The 23,486-nt window shown below is 43.3% G+C and overlaps 1 protein-coding gene across 11 annotated transcripts in view; it reads left to right on the forward strand.

Moving 5' to 3' along the window:
• The window catches only part of LOC102169353 (microtubule-actin cross-linking factor 1), a 340,864-nt gene that overhangs the window by 214,549 nt on the left and 102,829 nt on the right, over positions 1-23,486 (forward strand). For 6 of the 11 annotated variants that reach the window (XM_018042111.1, XM_018042104.1, XM_013962976.2 and 3 more), the window contains 13 exons: positions 1,684-7,041; positions 7,570-7,719; positions 9,054-9,269; positions 9,357-9,506; positions 11,307-11,540; positions 13,756-13,905; positions 15,105-15,338; positions 16,415-16,615; positions 18,824-19,342; positions 20,124-20,300; positions 20,558-20,681; positions 21,487-21,695; positions 22,075-22,392. In XM_018042111.1, coding sequence (XP_017897600.1) covers positions 1,684-7,041; positions 7,570-7,719; positions 9,054-9,269; positions 9,357-9,506; positions 11,307-11,540; positions 13,756-13,905; positions 15,105-15,338; positions 16,415-16,615; positions 18,824-19,342; positions 20,124-20,300; positions 20,558-20,681; positions 21,487-21,695; positions 22,075-22,392 — 8,040 coding nt within the window. The remainder of the gene's footprint in view (positions 1-1,683; positions 7,042-7,569; positions 7,720-9,053; positions 9,270-9,356; positions 9,507-11,306; positions 11,541-13,755; positions 13,906-15,104; positions 15,339-16,414; positions 16,616-18,823; positions 19,343-20,123; positions 20,301-20,557; positions 20,682-21,486; positions 21,696-22,074; positions 22,393-23,486) is intronic. The other 5 variants (XM_005678667.2, XM_018042126.1, XM_018042139.1 and 2 more) reach the window with 1 other exon arrangement.

Genomic DNA, 23,486 nt, shown 5'->3' on the forward strand with positions numbered 1-23,486 from the left:
CTGTTTATCAGTTTATTCATCAAATGTTTCTTGAACTGCTGATACTAGTCCTAGACATCCAATGGGCAAAGCACCTACTTTTATGGAGTTTGCTTCTCACCGAGACAGAAATGAATTGCATTATATGGGAGGCAAGGAGGTGACTGACAGTTGTTTCAGTAAAATCTTCCATGGATAAGGACAAATAAGTAATACTGATCAAAGAGGGACAGATATAAGCATGTATGGAAGATGAAGATGCTGAACACTAACAAGAGGAAGTAGGAAGTTGGAGAGTGATAAAAGCGATGTGTTCTGAGTGGTAAAATACTTGAATGACTTAACTTCTGAATAACATTCTGCCTAGAAAGGCTTCAAAATAGGAATTCTTCACAAACGTTTTGAGGCTTTTTTATAAGGATGGTGTTGACAGTGTGTAAGGCTGGCCTTATTCTGTGTCCTTAGTACTGAACTCCTTTGTAAGATGGAACTCTACTGTGCTTCCTCTTCCTGCTCCCCTGGATCTATCTGACTGGCAAGAAAGTAGAGTAGCTTGAAATTTAGAGTCAGTCCTTGGTTTGATTCTGGAACTCACTTGTTTTGTGACCTTGGACAAGTTACCTAATCTCTGTGTACCTCATTTTCTTATCTGCAGACTAAAAATTAATTGCCTTCATAGGATTGTTGTGAGGATTAAATGTTACTGCTTAATAAATATTTTAAAGTGAAGTTGCTCAGTCGTCTCCGACTCTTTGCAACCCCATGGACTGTAACCTACCAGGCTTCTCAGTCCATGGGATTTTCCAGGCAAGAGTACTGGAGTGGGTTGCCATTTCCTTCTCCAGGGATCTTCCCTACCCAGGGAGCGAACCTGAGTCTCCCGCATTGTAGGCAGACACTTTACCCTCTGAGCCACTAGGGAAGCATATAAATATATTAAGTGCCTAGTAAATAGTAGCCATCATTGTGATGACTGTATTACCTGTTCTAGCCTGGACTAGAGGAAAATTTATTAGTGGTTTCAGAGTCAAGGGTTTCATTAGTCTGCTCCTTCCTTGACTTGCTGCTTCCAATTCCTAGAGCTAATTTAACTCAGAGCTGTTGCCATGGCAAATGCTAGCATTGGCCACCAAAAATGTGGCCACCCTAGTTGCTCAACACCTGCCTGAGTAACATACACAGGGCCATCTATGGAGCTGCACAGCTGTTGTGTGGCTCTTGGGCTGCGTATATCTGTCTTCTGACCCCATGGACTGATCCCGCTGAACTCCTCAGCAGGGAAGTGCTACTTCAAGAGTCTTCTGCATGGATTGCAACCCTGAGAAGTTGTTATGTGAGGTCGAATTCTCACTTTGGGGGAACTGGTATGTCTGTAAGAGCCTTTTTGGTGATTTAGTCTTAGAAATAGCTGTCTCCTCACTTCCATTGCTTGCTACTTTGTAGAGCTTGTCACTCAGATACGCTTAATGCTACCATCCCTTGGGTACTCTGTAGACTTCTGTCTATGTTAAACATTCTATAGGTTAGAAAAAATCTTTTTTAGTATTAACACTGCCAGGCTTCAGGATGTTTCCTACAGGTTGGGGCTCATCTCAGGCTGGGTTTTTCTTGTGGTCGGAATTTGATATCCTGTAGTGCTTTGAATGACTCCTTTCAACAATTGTGCTTCTCTGATTCATTGTTCTTGTTCGTTTTTTCTTGTAGGGCTGCAGAGCAGTGGCTGGGGTGATTGACCTAGGCACAGTGGAGATATTTCCCATCTTCAGAGCAATGCAAAAGGGCCTCATTGACCAAGACACAGGCCTGGTGCTCCTGGAATCCCAGGTTATCCTGTCTGGCCTCATTGCCCCTGAGACCTGTGAAAACCTGTCTTTGGAGGAGGGCCTAGCCAGAAACCTCATTAATCCTCAGATGTACCAGCAGCTCCAAGAGCTACAGGATGCCCTGTCCTTAATCAGCAGGCTCACTGAAAACAAAGGCCCTCTCTCTGTGGCAGAAGCAATTGAAAAGAAAATAATCAGTGAGAAAGTTGGACTGAAAATCTTAGAAGCTCACCTGGCAACTGGAGGTTTCAGTCTTCCCAATGATGAGAACTGTATTAACCTAGAGGAGGCTTTTCACCAAGGCCTCATTTCTGCATGGCTTCACTCAGGGTTAGAGTCCCACCTGAGATCATCCAAGAACTTGATAGACCCAAACACAGCTGAGAAAATAGATTTACTGGATCTGATGCAGAGATGTATTGTCCACCAGGAATCAGGATTGAAATTGCTGCCTGTCAAGCAGTTGGCAGGGGGAATGGTGAGCTTGAAATCAGGCCGGAAGGTTAGTATTTTCCGTGCCGTTCAGGAAGGGCTGATAGATAGGCAGGTTACTGTCCGGCTGCTGGAAGCTCAGCTTTTTGCTGGAGGCATAGTAGATCCAAGAACAGGACACAGACTTACAGTGGGAGAGGCTGTGAGACATAACTTGATTGACCAAGATATGGCCTGTGCTCTCCTCATAAGGCAGCTTCAGACAGGAGGGATCATAGATACTGTCACTGGGCATAGGCTGACAGTGGATGAAGCGGTGAGCCGTGATCTGGTAACTGCTAAGATTGCCCTTGTGATTCTGGAGTCCCTTTGGTCATTTATGGGGTTGCTATGGCCTGAGTCTGGAGAGATTCTCCCAATTACAGATGCCCTGGAACAAGGTATTGTGTCTACAGAACTAGCTCATAAAATCCTTAGTGACCGACAGCATATTAAAGCCATATTTCTACCAGCAACTACAGAGATTTGGTCCTGGGAAAAAGCAATTGAAAATTGTATGTTAGACAGAAGTCTTGCTAATAACTTAAAGTCAGTTAGCATCCCCGATGTGATGCCCCACATGCAATTAGCAGACTCTTTAGAACAAGGCAAGTTGAACACAAATCCTGTAGCGGCAGGTGTGCTGTGTAGCACAGGCCAAACCGAGGGTGCCACAAGCCACAACGAGAAGCTGCTGTTTCAACTGATGACTCACAGCTATATTAACGTGAGGGATGGGCAGCGGCTGCTCCTGTTGGACAATGAGCTGATAGAGGCACTAACAGCAAGAGGTGATCAAACAGGTCCTCCAGAAGTGTTTGGAAGTGGGCATCAGAGGCTAGAAGCTGCTGAGAAATTACAAGAAGCAGTGAATGTGAAAATGATGGAAACTTTCTGCGATGAGCTGAGTGTGAGGTCACATGAGTTCCAATTTTCTTCTCAAAGCAAAGAAGATGCCGATCAGGTGAATTGCACTGAAGCAAAAGGCAAAAAGATCATTGTAGAAACAGAATGCTCTTCTATAGAGAACCCCCAAATGGACCTGTTTGTAGGGCAACAAAAAGTGGGAAATCCAAATGTCGATACTTTGAAGGTCATAGATAAAGTCAAATCAGAGTTTAAAAGACAGTTGTTTGGTACCAAAAAGGAAGAACAAATAGAAGTGTCTACCAGAGAAAATGTCAATAGAGAATTTCTCCTTACAGTACCTCCTGAGAAAGCAGAGGATGTGACTGTGGTGGAGGACAAAACCCTGCTTTCTGCTGAGTCACTGAAAGAAGAATGGCAGATTCTCAGAAGGACTTCCTCGATGGGTCAGAAAGAGCAAGCAGACACACTTGAAACTGAGTGTCCTCTAGGTGAAACTGGAAGACCTCTCATAAAAGCCCGAAGCAGAAAGTCACAACTTCAGGTCGCGAAAACTCTTGCTTTAGAATCGGAACTCAGGTCTAAAAAGGATAAGAATATTCATTCTCTGGACAAGAAGAAAGCATTAAGTAAGTCACCTCTGGGTAGGGATGACCATCCACAAAGTCCAGAAAGTCTCAGTGTGGCAGGCGGTAGCAGGATGATGACAGACAAGGAAGCTGATGGCAGTGAAACTCCCCTGCCAGGCAGTGCTGCTTCAGAATTGCTTGAGGAGGCTACCTTGAGTACACTAGCTGCGCAATTAGTAGAGGGTGGTATCCTTCATGAACAGACAGGCCAGAAGCTCTTACTAAGTGAAGCAATAGCCCGAGGCCTTGTGCCCAGTCACACTGCTGTGAAACTTATGGGAAAGATGAACATGTTTCGGGGATTCTTTGACTCTCAGACCTGTGAGTCTTTGACAACAGAAGAAGTCATTGATGAAGGTCTGATGGATGAGAAGTTGTTGCACAATGTCCTCGTGACAGACAAAGCTATAAGTGGTGTCTTAGACCCTCATACCCACACGCTGTGCTCTGTGAAGGAAGCAGTTGCCGTTGGACTTCTTGACACACAAACAGCCACCAGAATTTTAGAGGGGCAGGTGGTGACTGGTGGAATCATTGACCTGAAACGAGGCAAAAAGGTTTCAGTAACTTTAGCCTCAAATCTTGGCTTGGTGGACAGTGCTGACCAGCCAGAGCTTATAAAACTGGAGAAAGCTTCCAAAGGCAGAGATGCTGAAAACACAGTTAGGGAGAGATTAATTAGCTTACAAATGGAAACAACTGGAATTATGGACCCTGACAGCAAAGCCCCTGTAACAGTCATGCAGTCCATTGACAGAGGACTTTTGGAGAGAGGTGAGGCCATGCAGTTGTTGACAAAGCAGGTGGTAGATGGAGGTATCATTCACCATATATCTGGAGTGAGACTTTCTGTTGATAATGCCTTTAAGCATGGCATCATTGATGAAGACTTAGCCAAGGAACTCAGAAAAGTTGAGACCTTAAGCCTCCGTCAGTTCTCTCATCCTGAAACAAAGGAAACTATTTCCCTCTCCGAAGCCATGAAATTAGATCTTGTAACGCCGGACCTGAAGAGAGAAATCCAAGAAATGCAGGCCTTCACTGGAAGCTTTGTAGATCTCATTTCTGGCCAGCAATTGACCCTGGCAGAAGCTGAAAAGGAAGGACGATTAACTAAGAAAGCAACACTGTCTTCAGAAATGATGAATGGGATTATAGATCCTGAGAGTTACAGAATTGTTCCCTATTCAGAATTAGTGAAAAAGTGTAAAATTGATATTGAATCTGGGCAAAGATATCTAGAAGTAATCCCCTTTTCAGACATTAAAGATGGAGCGAGTGACAAAGTACTTACTTTGTCTCAAGCAATTAAGCTTGGAAAAGTAGACTTTGCAGCTACGCTGAAGGTTCTGGAAGCCCAGGCAAATGCTGGGGGAATCATAGACCCTGCCACAGGAAAAAGATTGACATTGGCATCAGCTCTGGAACAGAAATTAGTAGATGAAAACATGGTCAGAATTATTGCATCTCGGCAGGTATTGGATGGAGGAATTATTGACATATTCACTAATCAGAGAGTGACTTTAAAGGAAGCTATTGAGAAAAGACTTATCAGTCCTGAGCTAGCAACTATAATCCAAGTAGATACATTTAAGTCTGGTGATCACCAGGCTCACGTTGAAAAGCAAGATGGAATTGAAGTATGTGAAATAAAGAAGGAATTTCTAAGAAAGGAAATGTTAATTGCTCATAGTCAGCCCGCTGAAATGAGTTGTGGTAAAGGAGAAAGTGAGAAATTATTTCAAATTGAAAACCAGTCTGCACAAAAAAACATTGAAGTGAGAGTTTCTAATGGGGAGGAGGCAAACAAGAGCAGGGAAATTTCATTAAAGGGATTGGAATGCGATGACCAAAATAAGAGATCTTCTCCAGATGCTAAGGAATCTTTGGGGGTCATAATTCCTAGTGATGGTAAAGGTAAATCACTGGGCCAAGATTCAGAGACATATCTTCAATCAGAAATTTGTGATTTTAACCCCAAAGAGGTGGCTTATACAACTATGGGAAAAAATACAAACAAAGAGCAAGAAATTATAGTACAAACAGAAATTATTTCTCATATGAAACAGCCTGTACCAGATCTAGATTCTAAAGAAGTAAGGGAAAGCCAAGGAGGAATTATTTCAGAAGTGCAAGAGTCAAATCATGATACTTTAGACAAATTGCTAATTCAGCAGGTTATACCGAAACGAATGAAAACCACGGAGAAGGGTAAGAGAGGGAAGAAGATTGTAGAAGAACATGTCAAGACCCACAGACCAGCAGCTCTTTCAGAAGAAAAGCTGAATCAGGAAACTGCCACTAGTGATGACCAGGACTCCAGTGTAGAGAATCAATGTATGGAGATAACTGCACGGGAAAAAGGGAAGGAAACTGACAAGGATCTGGGCTTTTCTATTGTTGGTGAAACTGAAGACTCTTCTTCCCAAATAATACCCAAAGGAATTTCTGTAAGAAATCAAGATGCTTTAACCTCCTTCAACTCTAATCAAGTCAGTGAATCTCAAGAAATTATTTTTGGGATCTCCTCTTTGATCCCAAGGCCTGAAGGATTGCACTACCAGGAACCGGTTGGAGGAGTCCAAGTTGCAGACACAACCGCAGTTTTCACAACAGACAAGTCTTTCCAAGGAACCACCAGACAAGAGGCCAATTATCATCAAGATTCTTGTGTTACTTTTAAGATTAGGCAAACCAAAGATCTGACTTTCTTATCTAATAAATATGAAGAAAAATCATACCAAGAAGTACCTTTTGACTCAACAAGCACTGTTAAATTGGAAGAAATTAGAGTAGGCTCCAAAGAAGTCAGTAATCTGGAATTCTCAGACAGAAAGGACCTTCATCCTCAGGACAACAAAAGTGATCGTGAACATGGCAGAATTCTTGATTCTAAAATAGTGACAACTCAGGAAATACCTGGAGAGGAATCTCTACGCATGTCAAATCTTATAGTTACAGGTGCAGAAGTAGGGTCCTTTGAAGGCATAGTGACTCAGAGGGTTCCCAGAGTCTCGGTGTCCCTTCTCCCAGAGAAGCTGTCCAGAGAGGTGTCTCAAAACGATAGTACAGGACAGCAGGAAGCCACCATTAGTCCTATTCCAGACACCAGTGAAGAGGAGATGGTGCCCCCAGTATCATGCCCCACAATGAAGATGGATGAGAAGACACCACAGGAGAAGCTCAGAGCGAGCCCTGGCAGCGAACAGACCCCCTTGATGACTGTACCAGGGGGAGCGAGTGTGAACCCGGAGCCCTTCAGAGCTACTAAAGTAAGTTACCCAGTGGTGTATTTGTGCGTGTGTATGTACTTGTTATGGCTAATTTCATGCTAAAACTCTTGACTGGATACTGAGTTTTGATAGGTATGATTAATTGTGTATATACATCTACCTAAGGACAACTAGAGGATTCTCTAAGATATAACTTAGTTTATTGTCATCTGTTTGTAACATAATTGTTGGAAAATTAGGTAGTAGCCCTGAATGTCTTTCTGAAATTTGCAAGGGTATCATTGAAGCTAAGTTAAAATACTGAGGTTATGGTACCTGAAGTCAGAAGAGGTTTTTGCTAAAATGATGCTTATAGATTGATAATCTTCAGCTTGTGCTCCTTGAGGAAATTAATGAATTGCTTTTCTGTCTATTGATTTGAGACAGTTTAGATAAAATAACACAATTTATTTCATTCCATGCAATGTGTAGTAAAAATTTCTATTCTGTTCTATGACCCTGTCTGTTTTAAAGGCAGACTTAAAGGAGAATGTCAGATTTGAGTGAGTTTTCTTTTTGGCTCCACAGAATGTATTTACCCGGCAGCTCTGCCTAGAACATGATGAGAAATTGGTATCCTATCTGTCTCTTTTACGGGACATTGAAATGAGGACCAAGCAGATTCAACCTCTAGAGCTCAACCTGGCAGAGCTCCAGGATCTGCTGTGTCAGGCCAAGGTAGGTTCCCAGAGACTTCCTCCAGGCCCATCAGCTTGGGAAAAGGAGAGAAGACACCACAAGAGAAGCTTCTGAAGAAAGAAGAACATGTTCAAAAGCGCTGCTATTTAATGGACAAAAAGTAGATTCGAAATAATTAGAGATCCATGAAGGACAGCATGGGGTACTAGTCTCAGAAACCAAAGCATAAGAGACTCAAGGGAGTATTAGAGACAGTGGGCAGGATTAGATACTGGTCAGCAGTATTAGATACAGTAGGGGGACTGAGTACAGTAAAGACTAAAAGTGGGATTCAGTGGCTGAGAGTCACCAGGCACCCTGATAAGAACAGCTACAGTCGAGTGATGGGATATAAACCAGATTGCAATGAGAATAAACAGGATGTTGGAAGGTGGAGACAATTAATGTAGGTCATGCTTTCCAGAAGCTTGGTAATGCAGGCAAGGAAAGAGAGGTAGGACGCTAGCTAGAGGAGATGTATTGGAAGAGGAATGTTTTGAGTGGATTTTTAGGCTAAGGAGAAAGAACCAATAGAAAAGGAGAACTTGAAGTTAGGGAAGAGAATAAGTGATCACTGGTGGAATGAGGTCCCTGAGACATGGAAAGACGTAGACACAGACAGCCTTGAGTGGGAGGAGGAGTAACTCCTTCACTGCAGCTGGAGGCTGAGCATTGTCGCAGGGTTGGAGTTGTGAGGAGCACAGAGATTGTAGAGGTTTACGAGCTCTCTCTGTCCAGAGGGTGGCCTTGGGCAGGATGGCTGAAGGGGAGGTGAGGATGATGCCCAAAGAACTACCAGGCTCTTCTACAGCTTGTTTCTGGCTTCTCTGCTGAGGAGCAGAATATTGAGGAATAGCTGGGTAGAAAAGCTGGCTTGGGGTATTTTTATGTTCTTTGGTTCCACTCGCTTGAACTTCAGAGTGGAAGAGTTGTCCTTTGGTTGACTTACTTATTGCATCACATTACTTAAAGCATAATGACACTCTTGGAGAGGTAGCAAGTTATAGAGCAAGAAGCATTGCCCTGAGTCAGGAAACCTGATTGCAAGTCTGGGCTCTACTGCTTATCAGCTGGGTGACCTCAGGGAAAAACAAATTCACATTTTAAGCACTGAGGCATCTGTCCTATAAATTCAGGATTATGATGTCTGCTCTGCCTCCTCAAGAATGATTGATTGTGAGAACAACAGAAAAACTAATGAAGGTCTATAAAAACATTTTATAAGCCCTAAAGCCTGTGTAAACGTGGTGACAGAATAATGTGTTTATAGGTGATTCTAAGACAGCAAGATTTCTAGTCTTGATTTTGGAGGTAACTCCAGTTTATGCCCTCAGGTATTAGACAAGGAGCTAAAGGATCTGTCCACGGTGGTGAGCCAGGAATTAGAGTGTGTGGATCAGATTATCATCAACCAGCCTCAGGAAGTCCCAGCTCAACTGCTGAAGGCGCTAGAAAAAGATGCCAAGAATCTTCAAAAGTCCCTCAGCTCTGTGAGTGATACCTGGGGTTCCAGACTGCTCCACCTCCAGAGTGCCTTGGAAGGACAGAAGGTAGCTTCTTGTTTTTATTTACAAAGACTCACAGAGTCTGGGCAGGCTTGGAGAGTTTTATCATCTGACTTGCCATTTATTTCTTAGACTAGAGTGTTAAATCAGTATGAACAGCTAGAAGGCAGACTTCAAGATCTGAGAGCCTGGGTTGGCAATACCCATGCTATTCTGAACAGCAAGCAATATGACAGTGAAACGGATGCGGACAGCCTGAATGACCGCCTCCAACGGTGTGAGGTGAGCGCACCGCCAGCTCTCAAGCATGTTTTATTTGCCCTTCTGTGTTGTCTTAATCTTATGTCTCTGCTAGGCAGACCAGTATCTGTACTTGCCTTTCTTAGAAAGTGTGACTTTCCATTTGAGAAATAAAAAGTCTTTGTGAACTTTTCCTGTAAAGGGCCAGATAGTGAATATTTTAGGCCTTGCCTGCGACCTGTTTCTGTGGCAGTTGTTCATCTCTGCTGCAGAAACATGAAAGCCGCCATACGCAGCATATGAACAAATGGCTGTAGACATGTTGCAGTAAGACTTTATTCACAACACCGGATGGCGGGCAGGTCTGGCTTGGAGAGTGTAGATGACCAACCCCGTCTGGAGAGGTGGTTTTCTTCTTGTTAAACTCCAAGTTAATCGATTCTTTTTTGTAAGTCAGTGAGAGAAAAAGTTAAAGATTCTGAGATATATTTGAGCTGAGGATTCTCCTGCCCCCAACGCTGTTGTTTCTTTTGAATTATACTTAATATCAGATAATGCTCACACTGGTTTAGCCACCCTCTGCTATAGCTATTCCTCTCAAATTCTTTCTGAAGTCAGAGCAGGACTAGAGATGTTCCCTCCTATTCCAGCCTCTCCCAGTCTTGGGAGGTACAGACCTAAATGCTGTCTGTGGTCAGGTTTCCCTTGTATGCATCCTTGCCCCTCTTCATCTTGCAAGAGTTGACTTGCCTTCTCCTTTTGTACCCTTTAATCCAAATACACCGATGGAGGAATGAGTAGCAGACTTTGTTCACTGACAAGAGTTTTGAAAGAAGCAAGGGTGAGAAAAATTCCTGTGACATAGTATGAAATATAAAAACACAGAGCACCTCCTATATTGGTGTCCTTGCCTAGTTATAAATTATATGAATTCCATTATGGGGAGAGAGCCACAGTCTAAGCCTCATTTTCCTAGTGAGTTTCCCAAATCTGTGTGTTCACAGATAAAGGAAGTATAGTCATATGATAAATATGCAGGTAGTCCTCCTACAAGCCCGCTTTGCAGGATTGCTGACTGCCCCCAATTTCAAAGTGATGGACATGCAGATATCTTACTTGTTTTTGTGGTTTTTTAATTGCATCCAGTATAATATGGGTAATGATTACTAAAAGTTTGTGGGAATATTGCATGCTTTTTAATTGTCTAAAAGCAGGTAAATTCTAGTGTTTAGGCAGTTCTTTACTGCTTTATCTGACTGTAATCCTTTACAGTTTTAAAATGTATAATGTGTTTAACATTTTTGTACAGTTTTAAATGTATAACATATGTAACTATTTAAAAGTCAAATTTTAGTGAACCACTAAGAAATTGAATATTTTCTTATTTCTGGCTTACCAGTATCTCAGGGCTAGACAAATACAAATAGTTATTTGAACCTAATAAAATACAATTAGATCTATCTCAGACCAAAAATTCATGCTATACTTTCCAAAGTATAGCATGTTTTCACAGATTCTTGGGATTAGCAGTGCTACAATTCTGTTAATATAAATAATGGAAAGTATAGTGCATTTAGAAATCAGTGGTTGATTTAATTTACTGTTCCTTTAATTATAGTTAAAGGAAACCTAGCTATAATATGTGAGGACTCTGGAGAGGCCAGAAGTGAGAAAGACTTCCATTGTGGGTTGGCCCTGGAAATAATCAGTGTCACTTTTAAAAATACAGGAAATTAACTTCTGTTTGATAATGTTGATTCTTTGATTAGAACCAATAGTTTTTGCTTCTATAGAGAATTAGAAGTTTCTTTTCTCTTTTCTTCCTTTGCCCATTTCCCTTAGGACTTGAAACAACCCATGTCTGAGAGGAAATCTCAACTGGATGCGCTTGCCTTTGATATTCAGTTCTTGATCTCTGAGCATGCCCAGGACTTGTCTCCTCAGCAGAACCGGCAGATGCTGAGGCTTCTGAATGAACTGCAGAGGTCCTTCCAGGACCTTGTAGAAGAGACTGCAGCTCAGGGGGATGCCTTGCGGGACCGTCTTCAACAAATGGAGCAGGCTGCCCAGGTCAAGGTCAGACTGAACCAGCGGCTGGGCTCAGTTGGTCCCTGGGATGTCCTCTGTCTTTGGGTTTTCTGGCCAGACTCCGTCTGTCATGATTCCAGGAGCCTGTGTTTACCAGTGTTGGTTGGTCCGGGCCAGTTTGGTTCTGGTCCTGGAGACAGCTGTTTTGACTGTCTTTCTTGCTGCGTTTCTGGTTTTATGTATGCGTGAGAGAATATGTGTGTTTACGTGAGTATGCACGCGCAAGGTGTTTTCTTCTTAGTTAGACTCTACTGTAACTGTGTCTCATTGTCTCTGACTTGGAAATGAGAATTTTATCCCCAGCCTGTCTTTCCCCCACTCTCCCTCAGTATTCTTTTGAAGGCTGTTAGGAGCGGTTAGATACTCTGAGCTCTTGAGAAGAATGGTCCTGAAGTTAGTTTTATACTGGGGCTTTTCAGATGATTAAGAGTAAGATTCCCTGACCACCTTCAGACAGCTGACAAAAAAGATTTTTATCAGAATCATATTAATTCTTTAGCACCCTTGAAAATTTATTTTCTGGCACCTTTCTTCACACTGTTGTTTCTAGTGCTTATTCAGTTGTGGAAAACTGTAGAAGCAACATTGGTAAACTTTGCAGGCAGCCAGGAGGCTAATCATCTCACCACCTTCTATCACAACCCTCTTGTTGTAGAACTCAACATAATTGCATGGTAACGTCGTAACCTTAGAATACCAAGAATGATGCTTATGCCATTCTTCTGTATGAATAATAAATTGAAATTCAGCAAGATAGTATTAGAATTGTTATCACCAGTAAAACTGTCTCAGTGTCTCTTTTATTAAATATTGTGCATAGTAGAATTGAGCTTTTGAGTCAGGCTTAAAGGATATTTAGTGAAGTCTGTATGTCCCTTGTTACTGCTTAGTTGTTTCAACTATATTAAAATTGAAGTAAGATAGTAATGAAATATGATAGGTTACCCTCTAAATCTGGAAATTTGCAGTGTCCTCACTTGGATTTCATATAGCTTAGTATAGCTTATGGATAATTAATGTAAGAGCAAAGGTCTGGGCCACCTTAAAATACAGCCCACATCCAGGGTAGGCCCCTGAGCTGCAGAAGATGGTCCAGTTGCATGTGAACATTCTCTTTAAGCGTGTAATTAATTCCACGACATTTATTAACCTTATTATTGTCAGAAATGCTCTGCTTCTCTCTATATTAGCCCTGAATGCATGTGTTTGTCTATGTGTTAACTTGTTTGCTTTGCTTTTTTCAGATTCAGTCTGCACCCATCCTAACCCATGAAGATCCCGTTTTACAGCTGAAGCTTAGGAGTTCTCTTCCAGAGCCTTTCTATTTGTCCTAAAGCGGGGGAGAGAGGGCCAATTTGGGCACCTGTTTGTAAGTGCAGGTGACTCAAAATGCCAGCAGAAGGTAGAAACTGGTGGAAAAATGGTCTTAGAAGGATGATCAGGAGAACACATCATGCTCAATTGCTCAGTCAGGTGCTTCAGCGTCATGTGACTGAGAGGTCTGGAAAAGGATCAGGCACAGAAGCAAATCCCTGCTCCCCTCGGGCCGGCTTTTCTCTTGGCTATTGGTGTAGACACCTGAAGGACAGAGCCCATTGCTATTCTTGGGCACTTCCCTTCTCAAAATAGTCAAGCCCCTCACGCCTGGCAAGTATTCATTCCATTTAATGGGTGTCTGCATTCGTGAGACATTTGATTTATATAAAGTCAGATTAATTATTAAGAAGCTCAATTAGCTTATAAATTATCCAGTTTCTTGATTTTTCCTCCTAGTCCAGTCCTTCTAATTTTCCGTATTATGATTTCATATGTAGTGTATCATCCAGTTCCTGTAGAAGTGATCAGAGGCTGTCATTTATTATCATACCCAGTATCATCTATGGATTTTAAGCATCTAGGCTCTCTCTTCTCCATTTCCATGGATAATAAACAGTCTGGCAAACGAGCTTCCAAACCAAAACCTCAGAGCATTCTCACCTGAAATCACTCCTAATTGTAATTCAGGCCATAGATCTAGACCAGTAGACTGTCCAAACGAGGGGAGCTTTCTGAATATGATTTCTGTGCCTTTTCCTGCTCTAGTCTCCCACCAACTTTTCCATCCTTGTGATATAACCTTCCTGTTTTACATTTCAGGGAGTTTTCTTATATTTATAAAATGAGAATCATTAATTATCTCTTGGCCCCTTTGCATTTTAATTAGACCCTGCAGAAACAACAAAATACCTGTCACCAGAAACTGGAGGATCTTTGCAGCTGGGTGGGACAGGCAGAAAGAGCATTGGCTGGCCATCAGAGTAGAGCCACCCAGCAGGATCTCTTTGCTTTGCAGAAGAACCAAAGTGACTTGAAGGTCAGTAAGAGTTAACTCACTTTTTTCATTCCTTCAGCAAGTAGTTAGAAAGGCTTGATATGTGCCAGGCCCAGTGACTAGTGCCAGCAACATAATGGTTAAATATCCCTGCTCTCATGAAGCTTACAGTGTCATGGAAGAGACTTTACACAGATAATCACGAAAATGAGCATATAATGTATTCACTACTACTACTACTAAGTCACTTCAATAGTGTCTGACTCGTGCGACCCCACAGACGGCAGCCCACCAGGCTCTCCCATCCCTGGGATTCCCCAGGCAAGAACACTGGAGTGGGTTTCCATTTCCTTCTCCAATGCATGAAAGTGAAAGTGAAGTCGTTCAGTCGTATCCAACTCTTAGCGACCCCATGGACTGCAGCCTATCAGACTCCTCTGTCCATAGGACTTTCTAGGCAAGAGTACTGGAGTGGGGTGCCATTGCCTTCTCTGATGTATTCACTATTATATCTATAAACAAAATGTTACATAAGAACATATAGCAGACCCAATCTTGACTTATATTTCAGAAGATTCCTTTAAGGAAGTATCACTTAAACTGAGAATCAAAGGATACATAGGGGTGGATGCATGAAGGGGTGGAAGGAGGAAGAAGACACGCCAGACAGGGGCCTGTGCATCAGTCTGAAGGTGGAATTGCGATCAAGCACAGTCCTTAAGAATTGGAAAAAAGCTAGTTTGACTGTACTGCAAAGAACAAAAGGAAGATTAGTGAACGATAAGCCTGAGGAGGAGGCAGGACCCAGATCATGCTAGGTCTTGTAGGCTACTTGAGGGTTCAGGAGTGATAACCAAGAGAGTTACAAAGAACCAGCCAGGTCTCAACACTGTTAAAGTCCCATTGTCAGCTCTGCTTTACAGAAGAATGGTCTCTTTGAGGATAAGTCATTGCAAAACAAAAATCGTATTTGTGAGCATTTTCCTTTTATATCTTCAGTAAATATCTTCTTAGAAATTTAAATTTTTCTTAAAAAATTAAATATTTTTAGAAGCTTCTTAATTAAAAAGCATTTAAAATTTTATTAGCTGCATTGGTTTAGGCATAAACCTGAGCAAGTTATAGTCAGGGACATATGTCCATTGCAGATAATGTCATTCTAGTCATTCCATCTTCGTGCTGTTGAGAGGTCTTAGAAGTGCTAAAGTTGAAGCCTCTGCTATCTGTTTTCATGTGTTAAGGATTTACAGGATGACATTCAGAATCACGCCACCTCATTTGCCAGTGTTGTCAAAGACACTGAAGGGTTCCTGGAAGAGAACCAGACTAAGCTGAGTCCCGATGAGTTGACAGCTCTCCGGGAGAAACTTCATCAGGCTAAGGAGCAGTATGAAGCTCTCCAGGAAAGGACAAAGCTGGCCCAGAAGGAGCTGGAGGAAGTGGTGACCTCAGCCTTACAGCAGGAGACTGAAAAGGTAACCAGACTGCTATGAGGCTTGGTGTTTTTCAAAAAAAAATTTGGTACCTCCACAAATAAAAGCTGATGGCCTTCCAGAGAGCATGGAATTGAGGAAAAGGGCTCATTCAGGAGCTGATCTACGAGTTGATATTTATTTTTATAAGAAACATTCTGAAGGACTTTAAGTCAGGAATAGTTGATAGAAAGTTCATATTCCAAATCACTGTCACCATCATCATCATCTTTGGGGAAAAAGCACAGGGCATATTTTTAACATGAATCTAGACTGGTGATCCAAGGATGCTAATGAAGACGCCTGGGCAGTCTTAATGGGCCTCCAGTTCTCCTCAAACTGCCATTACAGTTTCAGTGGGAAATCATGGCACTGGGATAAACCAAAGAAGGTGAAGTCTCATGGTCTTCTGCACCCCACTTAGCACTGGCTAATTGAAGTCGAGTTCTTTGTCTGGCTGTGAACTTGTACACTAATTAGGGCGGTGGAGAATGTGGAAAAGAGAAGTGCGTTACCTGAAGATGAATTCTGAAATACATGTACATATCACTTAGCATAACCTGTTTTATTAATAAAATACTTGAAGATTCAGAACATAGAATTTGAGAGGCAAGTTTCAGAATTCAGTGCTCTACTTGGCAGACGAACGGATGAGAGTGGTCTGGGATTTCTTTAAGGACGAGCAGCCAGGTAATCGAGTGTAATTGTGCTATTTTTTATCCTACCAAGGTAGTGTGTAACTTCTGCATACCTAGCAAGGATTCTGTTAAAACCTGGAGGGTTGCCAGGACAAAATCACCACTTAATAGAGCCTTTTCAAATCTTGGGATTCAAATCCTTTGTTAAAAGTGATGAGCTATAGATCAAATTTAGGGATCATTTTAAATGATTATTTTTCAACAGAGTTAGAAGATGCTTGTTTTTCTTTGTGGGTGCAAAGACTGTTTATACCCAGCCTTAGAGTTTCTCTCTCTTTTTTTTTTTTTTTGACCTAAACATCTTTCCCTTTACTTAACCTTTGGTTATATGGTAGCTGAGTATTTAAGGCCTTCTCACTAGACTCCCCCTGTGGCTTTCAGAGTAAAGCAGCAAAGGAACTGGCAGAGAACAGGAGGAAGATCGATGCTCTCTTGGACTGGGTGACCTCAGTGAGATCATCAGAAGGACGGATGGAGCAGCTCTCAGGCAACCTGGAGAAAGGAGCCTTGGATACCACTGATAGTCACACTGGGCTGAATGAAGCCCCAGAGAAGCTGGACAAGCAGTGTGAGAAGTTGAAGGTGAGCACGTTAGCTTGTTCTCACAATGCTGAGTGAATCTCTCCTGCCCTGGGCAAGTCACCATAACCTCCTGCCCTAAATCCAGTGAGAATTTCTCATTTCATATCTCTGATTTCTCAGCAGCCTTAACACCCTTGACCACTCCTCTGGAAATAGTTTCCCCCTTGTTTCCATAGCAGTATCTTCCCTGGTGATTCTCCTCCTTCTCCTCTGGCCAGCTTCTGAAACACACTGACGCACTTCCAAGTTGTAGCCTAGGTCTCATCTTAATCATTTAGAATATACTTTCCTTAGGTAATCTCATCCACCCTTCCTTCCTGTTTGTACTAGTGATCTCCATGTATTTATTTGTCTTCAGCCCAAATGGCTGTCCTGAGTGTACGCATCCTTCTCTCTGTTTGCAGCTTGGAACCACAAGCACCTCAACCTGAGAAATGGGCCTCCTGTCTTCTAAAGTACCTCTCCCCCAATGAACATGTTCTTCCTAAATTCCCACTCACTTGCCTGGACTAAAACATCACCCTAGATTCCTTCCCCTCCCTCCCTCTCCCACTCTGAATCAGTCATCAAATCCCGTGCTTCTTACATCTCTCAAAGACATCACACTTTTTATCTCCATCGAGGTATTACTGCAGTTCAGAACACAGCTTTCCCTTGTGTTACAGTAGCTTCTATTGGTTTCCTTGCCTCTTGACTTTTACCCTCAAGTCCATTCCCACACTACTAAGTGAGCTTTCTTAAATGCTGTCTTTCTGCTTAACTTTTTTAATGGTTCCCTGATGCTCTCAAGAAATCATTTCTTACTTTCCTCTACTCATTTATTCATTTAGCAATTATCAAGAACCCGCTGTATGACAGGCATTGGAGATAAACCAGTAAACCAACCAGACCCATCATCTCCACGATATTAACTGGCATGTGCAGGCATATTGTAGTGCATGATCGAAAGACTATTATATATTTAGCGAACTTAGAAGACACATGGGTCCCATATGTTAGTAGTGACACCTTTATAGCAAATAAAATTGGCTTAGCTGGAATGCTTCTGTTGAACACCCTGTGTGGGCCATTGCCTTATTTTGTATTCATAGCATTTCTGCCTCTTGCAAGCTACTTCCTGCGCTTGGCAGATCCACTGCCGTGTGTACCCTAAAGCCATGGCAGTCTTAGCACAGAGCAGAAATGGCCCTGCTATCACAGGCGCTTCCTGATACTGCTTGCTGGCAGCTCCATCCTAGCTGGGAAGGGAGCCACCTTACCTTGGGTGGATGAGCGTGGGGACATCTTGCGGTACACAGACAAGCTGTAGTGCTGCCCCCTCCTTCTCTTTCAGCCAGATAGATACATTTGTCACCCCAGCTTCCCTGAGAGGGCGTCAGAAGCTGAAGCTATCAGGTTGCCATTGTCCTTCTCTAGGGAGTTGCATTCACGGTACAGATAGTCAAGAACACTTCCTAAGCAGCCACTGTCTTCTGTTAGCCTCGGGAAGAACATTTTAGGAACAAAACAAAGCAACCACAACTGTCCTCAAAGAACTTATGTTCCCTTTTTTACATAGAAAAACGGTCCACATGTCCGCACGTAAACATAGCACACACAAAGTGCAGACTACCTGTACTATCTGTACTATGCAGAAATACAGTTTATTCTTACTCATATGCAAATTGTTTACCTGAAAAACTAGTTTCCCAAGATATTTTCTAGTAGGAACACTCTTCTGGGATAAATGAGTGAGGTGTTTCACAGCTTAGCATTTGCAGATGACCTATTTTATGCTGGCACACGTATGACTTGTGAAGCTTGCTCACTCCTTCCATCAGTGTGGGTAGTTTTAGTTGGCCGAAGAGACTCCAGTTCTAGTCGCAGTTTGTCCCATAATTATCTACATGGCCTCTGTTAAGACATACAGCACCTTTTTGGCGTTCACTCATCCCCTCTTTGATGCGGGAATTATATAGTCCACCTGCACCGCAGATGGTGGCGCAAGTCAGATGAGATAACACGTGATAGCTGTCAGATCCTTTGTAAATCAGTTCACCTGGGATTAGCATATGGCATAATACCTAGCAATTCAGAGAGATTGGTGATATCTGAGCAGCTGGAAAAGTGGCCTATTGAGATCTCTCCCTACTTCCGGCTGTAGACATAACCAAGTCATTGTGGTATCCCTACTGATAGTCCTTTGTTTGGGGGGATTCTTTTTGCCAGGCTCGTCACCAAGAATTGCTGTCTCAGCAGCAGAATTTCATCCTGGCTACGCAGTCAGCCCAGGCCTTTCTGGACCAGCACGGCCACAGCCTCACACCCGAGGAACAACAGCTGCTGCAAGAGAAGCTTGGAGAGCTGAAGGAGCAGTATGCGACTTCCCTGGCCCAGTCGGAGGCAGAACTGAAGCAGGTGCAAACACTGCGGGACGAGCTGCAGAAGTTTCTGCAGGACCATCAAGAGTTTGAGAACTGGCTGGAACGATCTGAGAAAGAGCTGGAGAGCATGCATCAGGGAGGCAGCAGCCCTGAGGCCCTTCCTGCCCTGCTGAAGCGGCAGGGGAGCTTCTCGGAGGATGTCATTTCCCACAAAGGAGACCTGCGATTTGTGACTATCTCAGGACAGAAGGTCTTAGACACAGGAAACAGCCTCGATGATGGCAGGGAAGCGTCAGCAACCAGAACCTTAGTGAAGGCCAAGCTGAAAGACGCGACAGAAAGATACAGCACTCTCCATGCAGAGGTATGGGCGAGGCATCTGGCGGCCCCTGGTGCAGCAGTCCTGGCAGCCCTCACACAACCATGGGTGGTTTCTGGGGCTTACAGTAAGAACCTCAGGACACAGTGAGCACCTCAGGACACAGTGAGCAAGTGGACTTGCAGAATGTCTTTATGAGCCTCTGGGGGGAAAAAAAAATGCGGAGGCCCAGGGGCTTATGCTCAACCTGAGCACTATCTAGGGATATGTCTCACTCCAGTGGTGAAGGTGGGAGTGATCGCCTCCCTGTATCTTGACCAGGAGGCGTGGACTCCCAAAAGACAGAGCACAGGGAAACTTAAACCAAATACATAGTCTTCATTCCTGGACAGAACATTAGGGTAAATCTTCCTTAATCTTCCTCCCTATCAAAGAACTTCCTTTAACTCTTAAGATATCCGCTTAGTTCTTTTTACCAGTCTTATGTTTTTGCCAACATCTTTAACGCTCCCAAAGGGAAAATGTTTTGTACCTTTGATCCCCACCTTTGCTTGCAGCTTGATGTGTATTTCATCGGTAGCCTGTCATACAACTCACTGAGTCTTCCCCGGTATATAGTAAAGTTGGGGTGGATAGTATGGATCAAACAATCAGGACCCACTAGTAGAAGATGGTTGCTCCCGTCTCCCTGGAAGGCTCACCTACCCTTATCTGCAGTCACAGTCAGGTCCCTGGAGCACAGTCAGGCCTCTTTGGGCTTGCCTGGGAGGCTGCTGCCTCTGGTCTGACCTGCTTTGGTCTGCTTTCCCTTCTTTCTCTGGCACAGTGTACACGCCTGGGCACTCACCTGAACACGCTGCTAGGCCAGTATCAGCAGTTTCAGAGCAGTGCTGACAGCCTGCAGGCCTGGATGAAAGCTTGCGAGGCCAGTGTGAAGAAGCTCCTCTCAGATACAGTTGCCTCTGACCCTGGGGTCCTGCAACAGCAGTTTGCAACCACAAAGGTGAGCCAGGGCACGGGCTCTTGTTACACACAGCTCAGAGTGCCCTCAAAGCAAAGCAAGTGCTTGCAGAGGGTGAAAGGCAGGGGTCAGGATGCCTTGGACGAGATCTGATTCCTGAACACTATATTCTGACGTCTATTGCTATGGATAAACAGAATTATTCTACAGAGCTGCCCCGTAGCTCTCGATCCCCAGAAACCAGCTTTGATTACTTCACTCTAATAGTTTTCTTTTGTCCTTTTTTTGTGGACAAGCAGCAGTTGCAGGAGGAATTGGCTGAGCATCAAGTACCTGTAGAAAAACTTCAAAAAGTAGCTCACGACCTCATGGAAATTGAAGGGGAGCCAGCCCCAGACCGCAAGCACGTTCAAGAAACTACAGGTATGAAATAGCAGTGGCCAGAGTGCTCCCCTACCTCCAAGTGTGTCCCTCTGTTCTGTGATATCTCACACTGTGGTGTACAAGCATCTGTGCTGCTGGCGAGGAGCTGCGGATCCAAGCACAAAGAGCTAACCCTCTAATGAAGCTGAATCTCACACCATAGGAGGCCTTTGTGGCCTGGCTTCAACCCTTTTTCCGCAGACACTCGCCTTCCTACCACACCCGACTTCCTTCCTTTCCCAAATGAGCTAGTCATTTCCTCATTGCTTTCCCCCTGAAGTTTGTCCTGTTTCTTAGCTGCTAACATTTATCAAGTGCTTATTGTGCATGATGAAATCTTGCTCCTGCTTCTAGATGTAACCAGGAAGTTACTTCCTTGGTAAACTCCTGACACCACCCCCACCCCCATCCCCAAGAAGTAAAAGATAAGAAATAACTTTTCCTTCTGGCTTCTCTAGTGGAGTACTCCTAGTACCAATATAACACTTGTGATTTTATTTTTATGGTTAATTGATATGCCTTCCACTACCTATGCTCTCTTTTAGAGTTTTAAGGTTTTTGGAAGGCAGGACTTTATCATAATAATCTTCAGTCCTCAGCACTGAGCGCAATTTTTGGCACTTAGTAGGTGCTAAATATACAATGCCTATTGAGTTTGGTTCAAATAGTGATGTATTTAAGCTTATTCTGTTTGCCTTGATGTCCATTGTTATAATAACTAACATGTACAATTTAAATACATTTTTTAAAAAGTGCAACAGAAAAATTGTCTCCACTTTTTCTTGTCACGGCCTTGATTTTCCAGATTCCATACTCAGCCATTTCCAACACCTCTCCAGCAGCCTGGCAGAGCGCTCTGCTCTGCTGCAGAAGGCAATTGCCCAGTCTCAGAGTGTCCAGGAAAGCCTGGACAGCTTGTTGCAGTCCATCAGAGAAGTTGAAAATAACCTGGAAGAGGAGCAGGTGGTGTCGCTGTCATCAGGAGTCATCCAAGAAGCCCTGGCCACTAACATGGTGAGACTTGTGCCCCAGGAGTTAGCATAGAGGATATATTTGCCACCTACCATAGTGACATCATTTTGGAAAAGTATCAGGAAAAGAATGTATTTCCATGAATATTCTAATAGACTTAGAGATGATGACTAATCAGTGTAAAGGTATGTCCGCTCAATTTCCAAACCATTGGTAAACTTGAGGGAGAGTGATAAGAGCAAAGTCATTGGTGGCCTGGGGTGGAGAAGAAAGAGTATCGGTGATGTTCTGAAGGTTCAGTTGCAATCCTTCAAGCCTCCTTGAGGAGGTGAGCATGTAGTTACTAGAAGTTTATTAGTCTGTGGTTCGGATGTCCCAGAATAAGTGAGCCAGGAGCTGACAGATATGCTCTTGATGACAGAAACTGAAGCAGGACATTGCTCGGCAGAAGAGCAGCTTGGAGGCCACCCGTGATATGGTGACCCGATTCATGGAGACAGCAGACAGCACCACGGCCGCTGTGCTGCAGGGCAAACTGGCTGAGGTGAGCCAGCGCTTCGAACAGCTCTGTCTACAGCAGCAAGAAAAGGAGAGCTCCTTAAAGAAGCTTCTGCCCCAGGCAGAGATGTTTGAACATCTCTCTGAGAAGCTGCAGCAATTCATGGAAAACAAAAGTCGGCTGCTGGCCTCTGGGAATCAGCCAGATCAGGATATTGCACATTTCTTCCAACAGATCCAGGTGAGGCTTTATCTGCCAGATTGGTGGAAAAAGGGGAAGGAAGGGCAGGAACAACAAATGTTTACTGAGTATGAGCACATAATATGTTAGTCAGTACACTGGAAACTTGACCTGCATTGTCTAAAAGAATTCTCACAGCCATCCTGTAAACTTGATATTGTTTGTTCATTTTTAAAAAACACAGCCTAGCTTTATTTTTCACTCATAGCATGTGTTCAGCCCAGATCAGCAGGGATACTTAGCTCACCATAATCACTCAGTCTTTCAAGTTGATGGAAACTTCATCCTGACATATGTTTTCATGATTACTACTGCAAAGGGAAGAGCACATACCATATCCAGTTGCATTTTATTAGTCAAAGCAAGTTTCACACGATCATACCTGACTTTCAAGGTGGGTAGAGAAGTGTAATCCTACCATACACCTAGAAGGCAGAGCTGAAAATACGACCTTCCACAGATTCAGTTGTGTATCCAGGAGTAGAATTGCTGGATCGCAGTCTATGCCTGTACTTAATTTGATCAAGTAGTGGCTAACCTGAGCTCCAGAATGGCTGCAGCTGCCCACCTACCCACCTGTAGTACCTTAGCGCTGCTCTATGCCCACATCACGACCTTGGGTTTATCCAGCTATGTGACCTTTTCCATACTGTACTGTGAGCTCATTGTTTGGTTTGGTCTCCTCACGTCTTGCTTTTTGTTTTGAAAAATTTTCAGATTCTAGAAAAGTAAAAGGAATAGTACAATAAACACTTGCATGCTTTTCATCTCGATCTACCAATTGCAGTTTCCTTTCTCTTTATAAGTGTGCAAAAGAGTGTCACCGTGGGGTCCCATATTCATTATCATTATTGTTCTTTTTTATATTCGAGCAATTTCCCGTTTTTGCTCAATGAGAGCCCCTTTAGGCTGTCTCCTGGTGTCTTTTTGACATGTCCCTACAGTATATTAGTACTGTCTTACTTTCAGCACAGTGTGTCACGGTCACCTTGTAATTTCCCTGTCCCATGAAATCCCCTATTTCTCCAAGGAAGCCTGTTTTTACTGGAGAATTATATTTAGACATCAAAATCCAGATACTGCATGAGCCACTA

This window comes from Capra hircus, chromosome 3 (genome assembly GCF_001704415.2).
Source record: "Capra hircus breed San Clemente chromosome 3, ASM170441v1, whole genome shotgun sequence".
Classification (NCBI taxonomy): Eukaryota; Metazoa; Chordata; class Mammalia; order Artiodactyla; family Bovidae; genus Capra; species Capra hircus.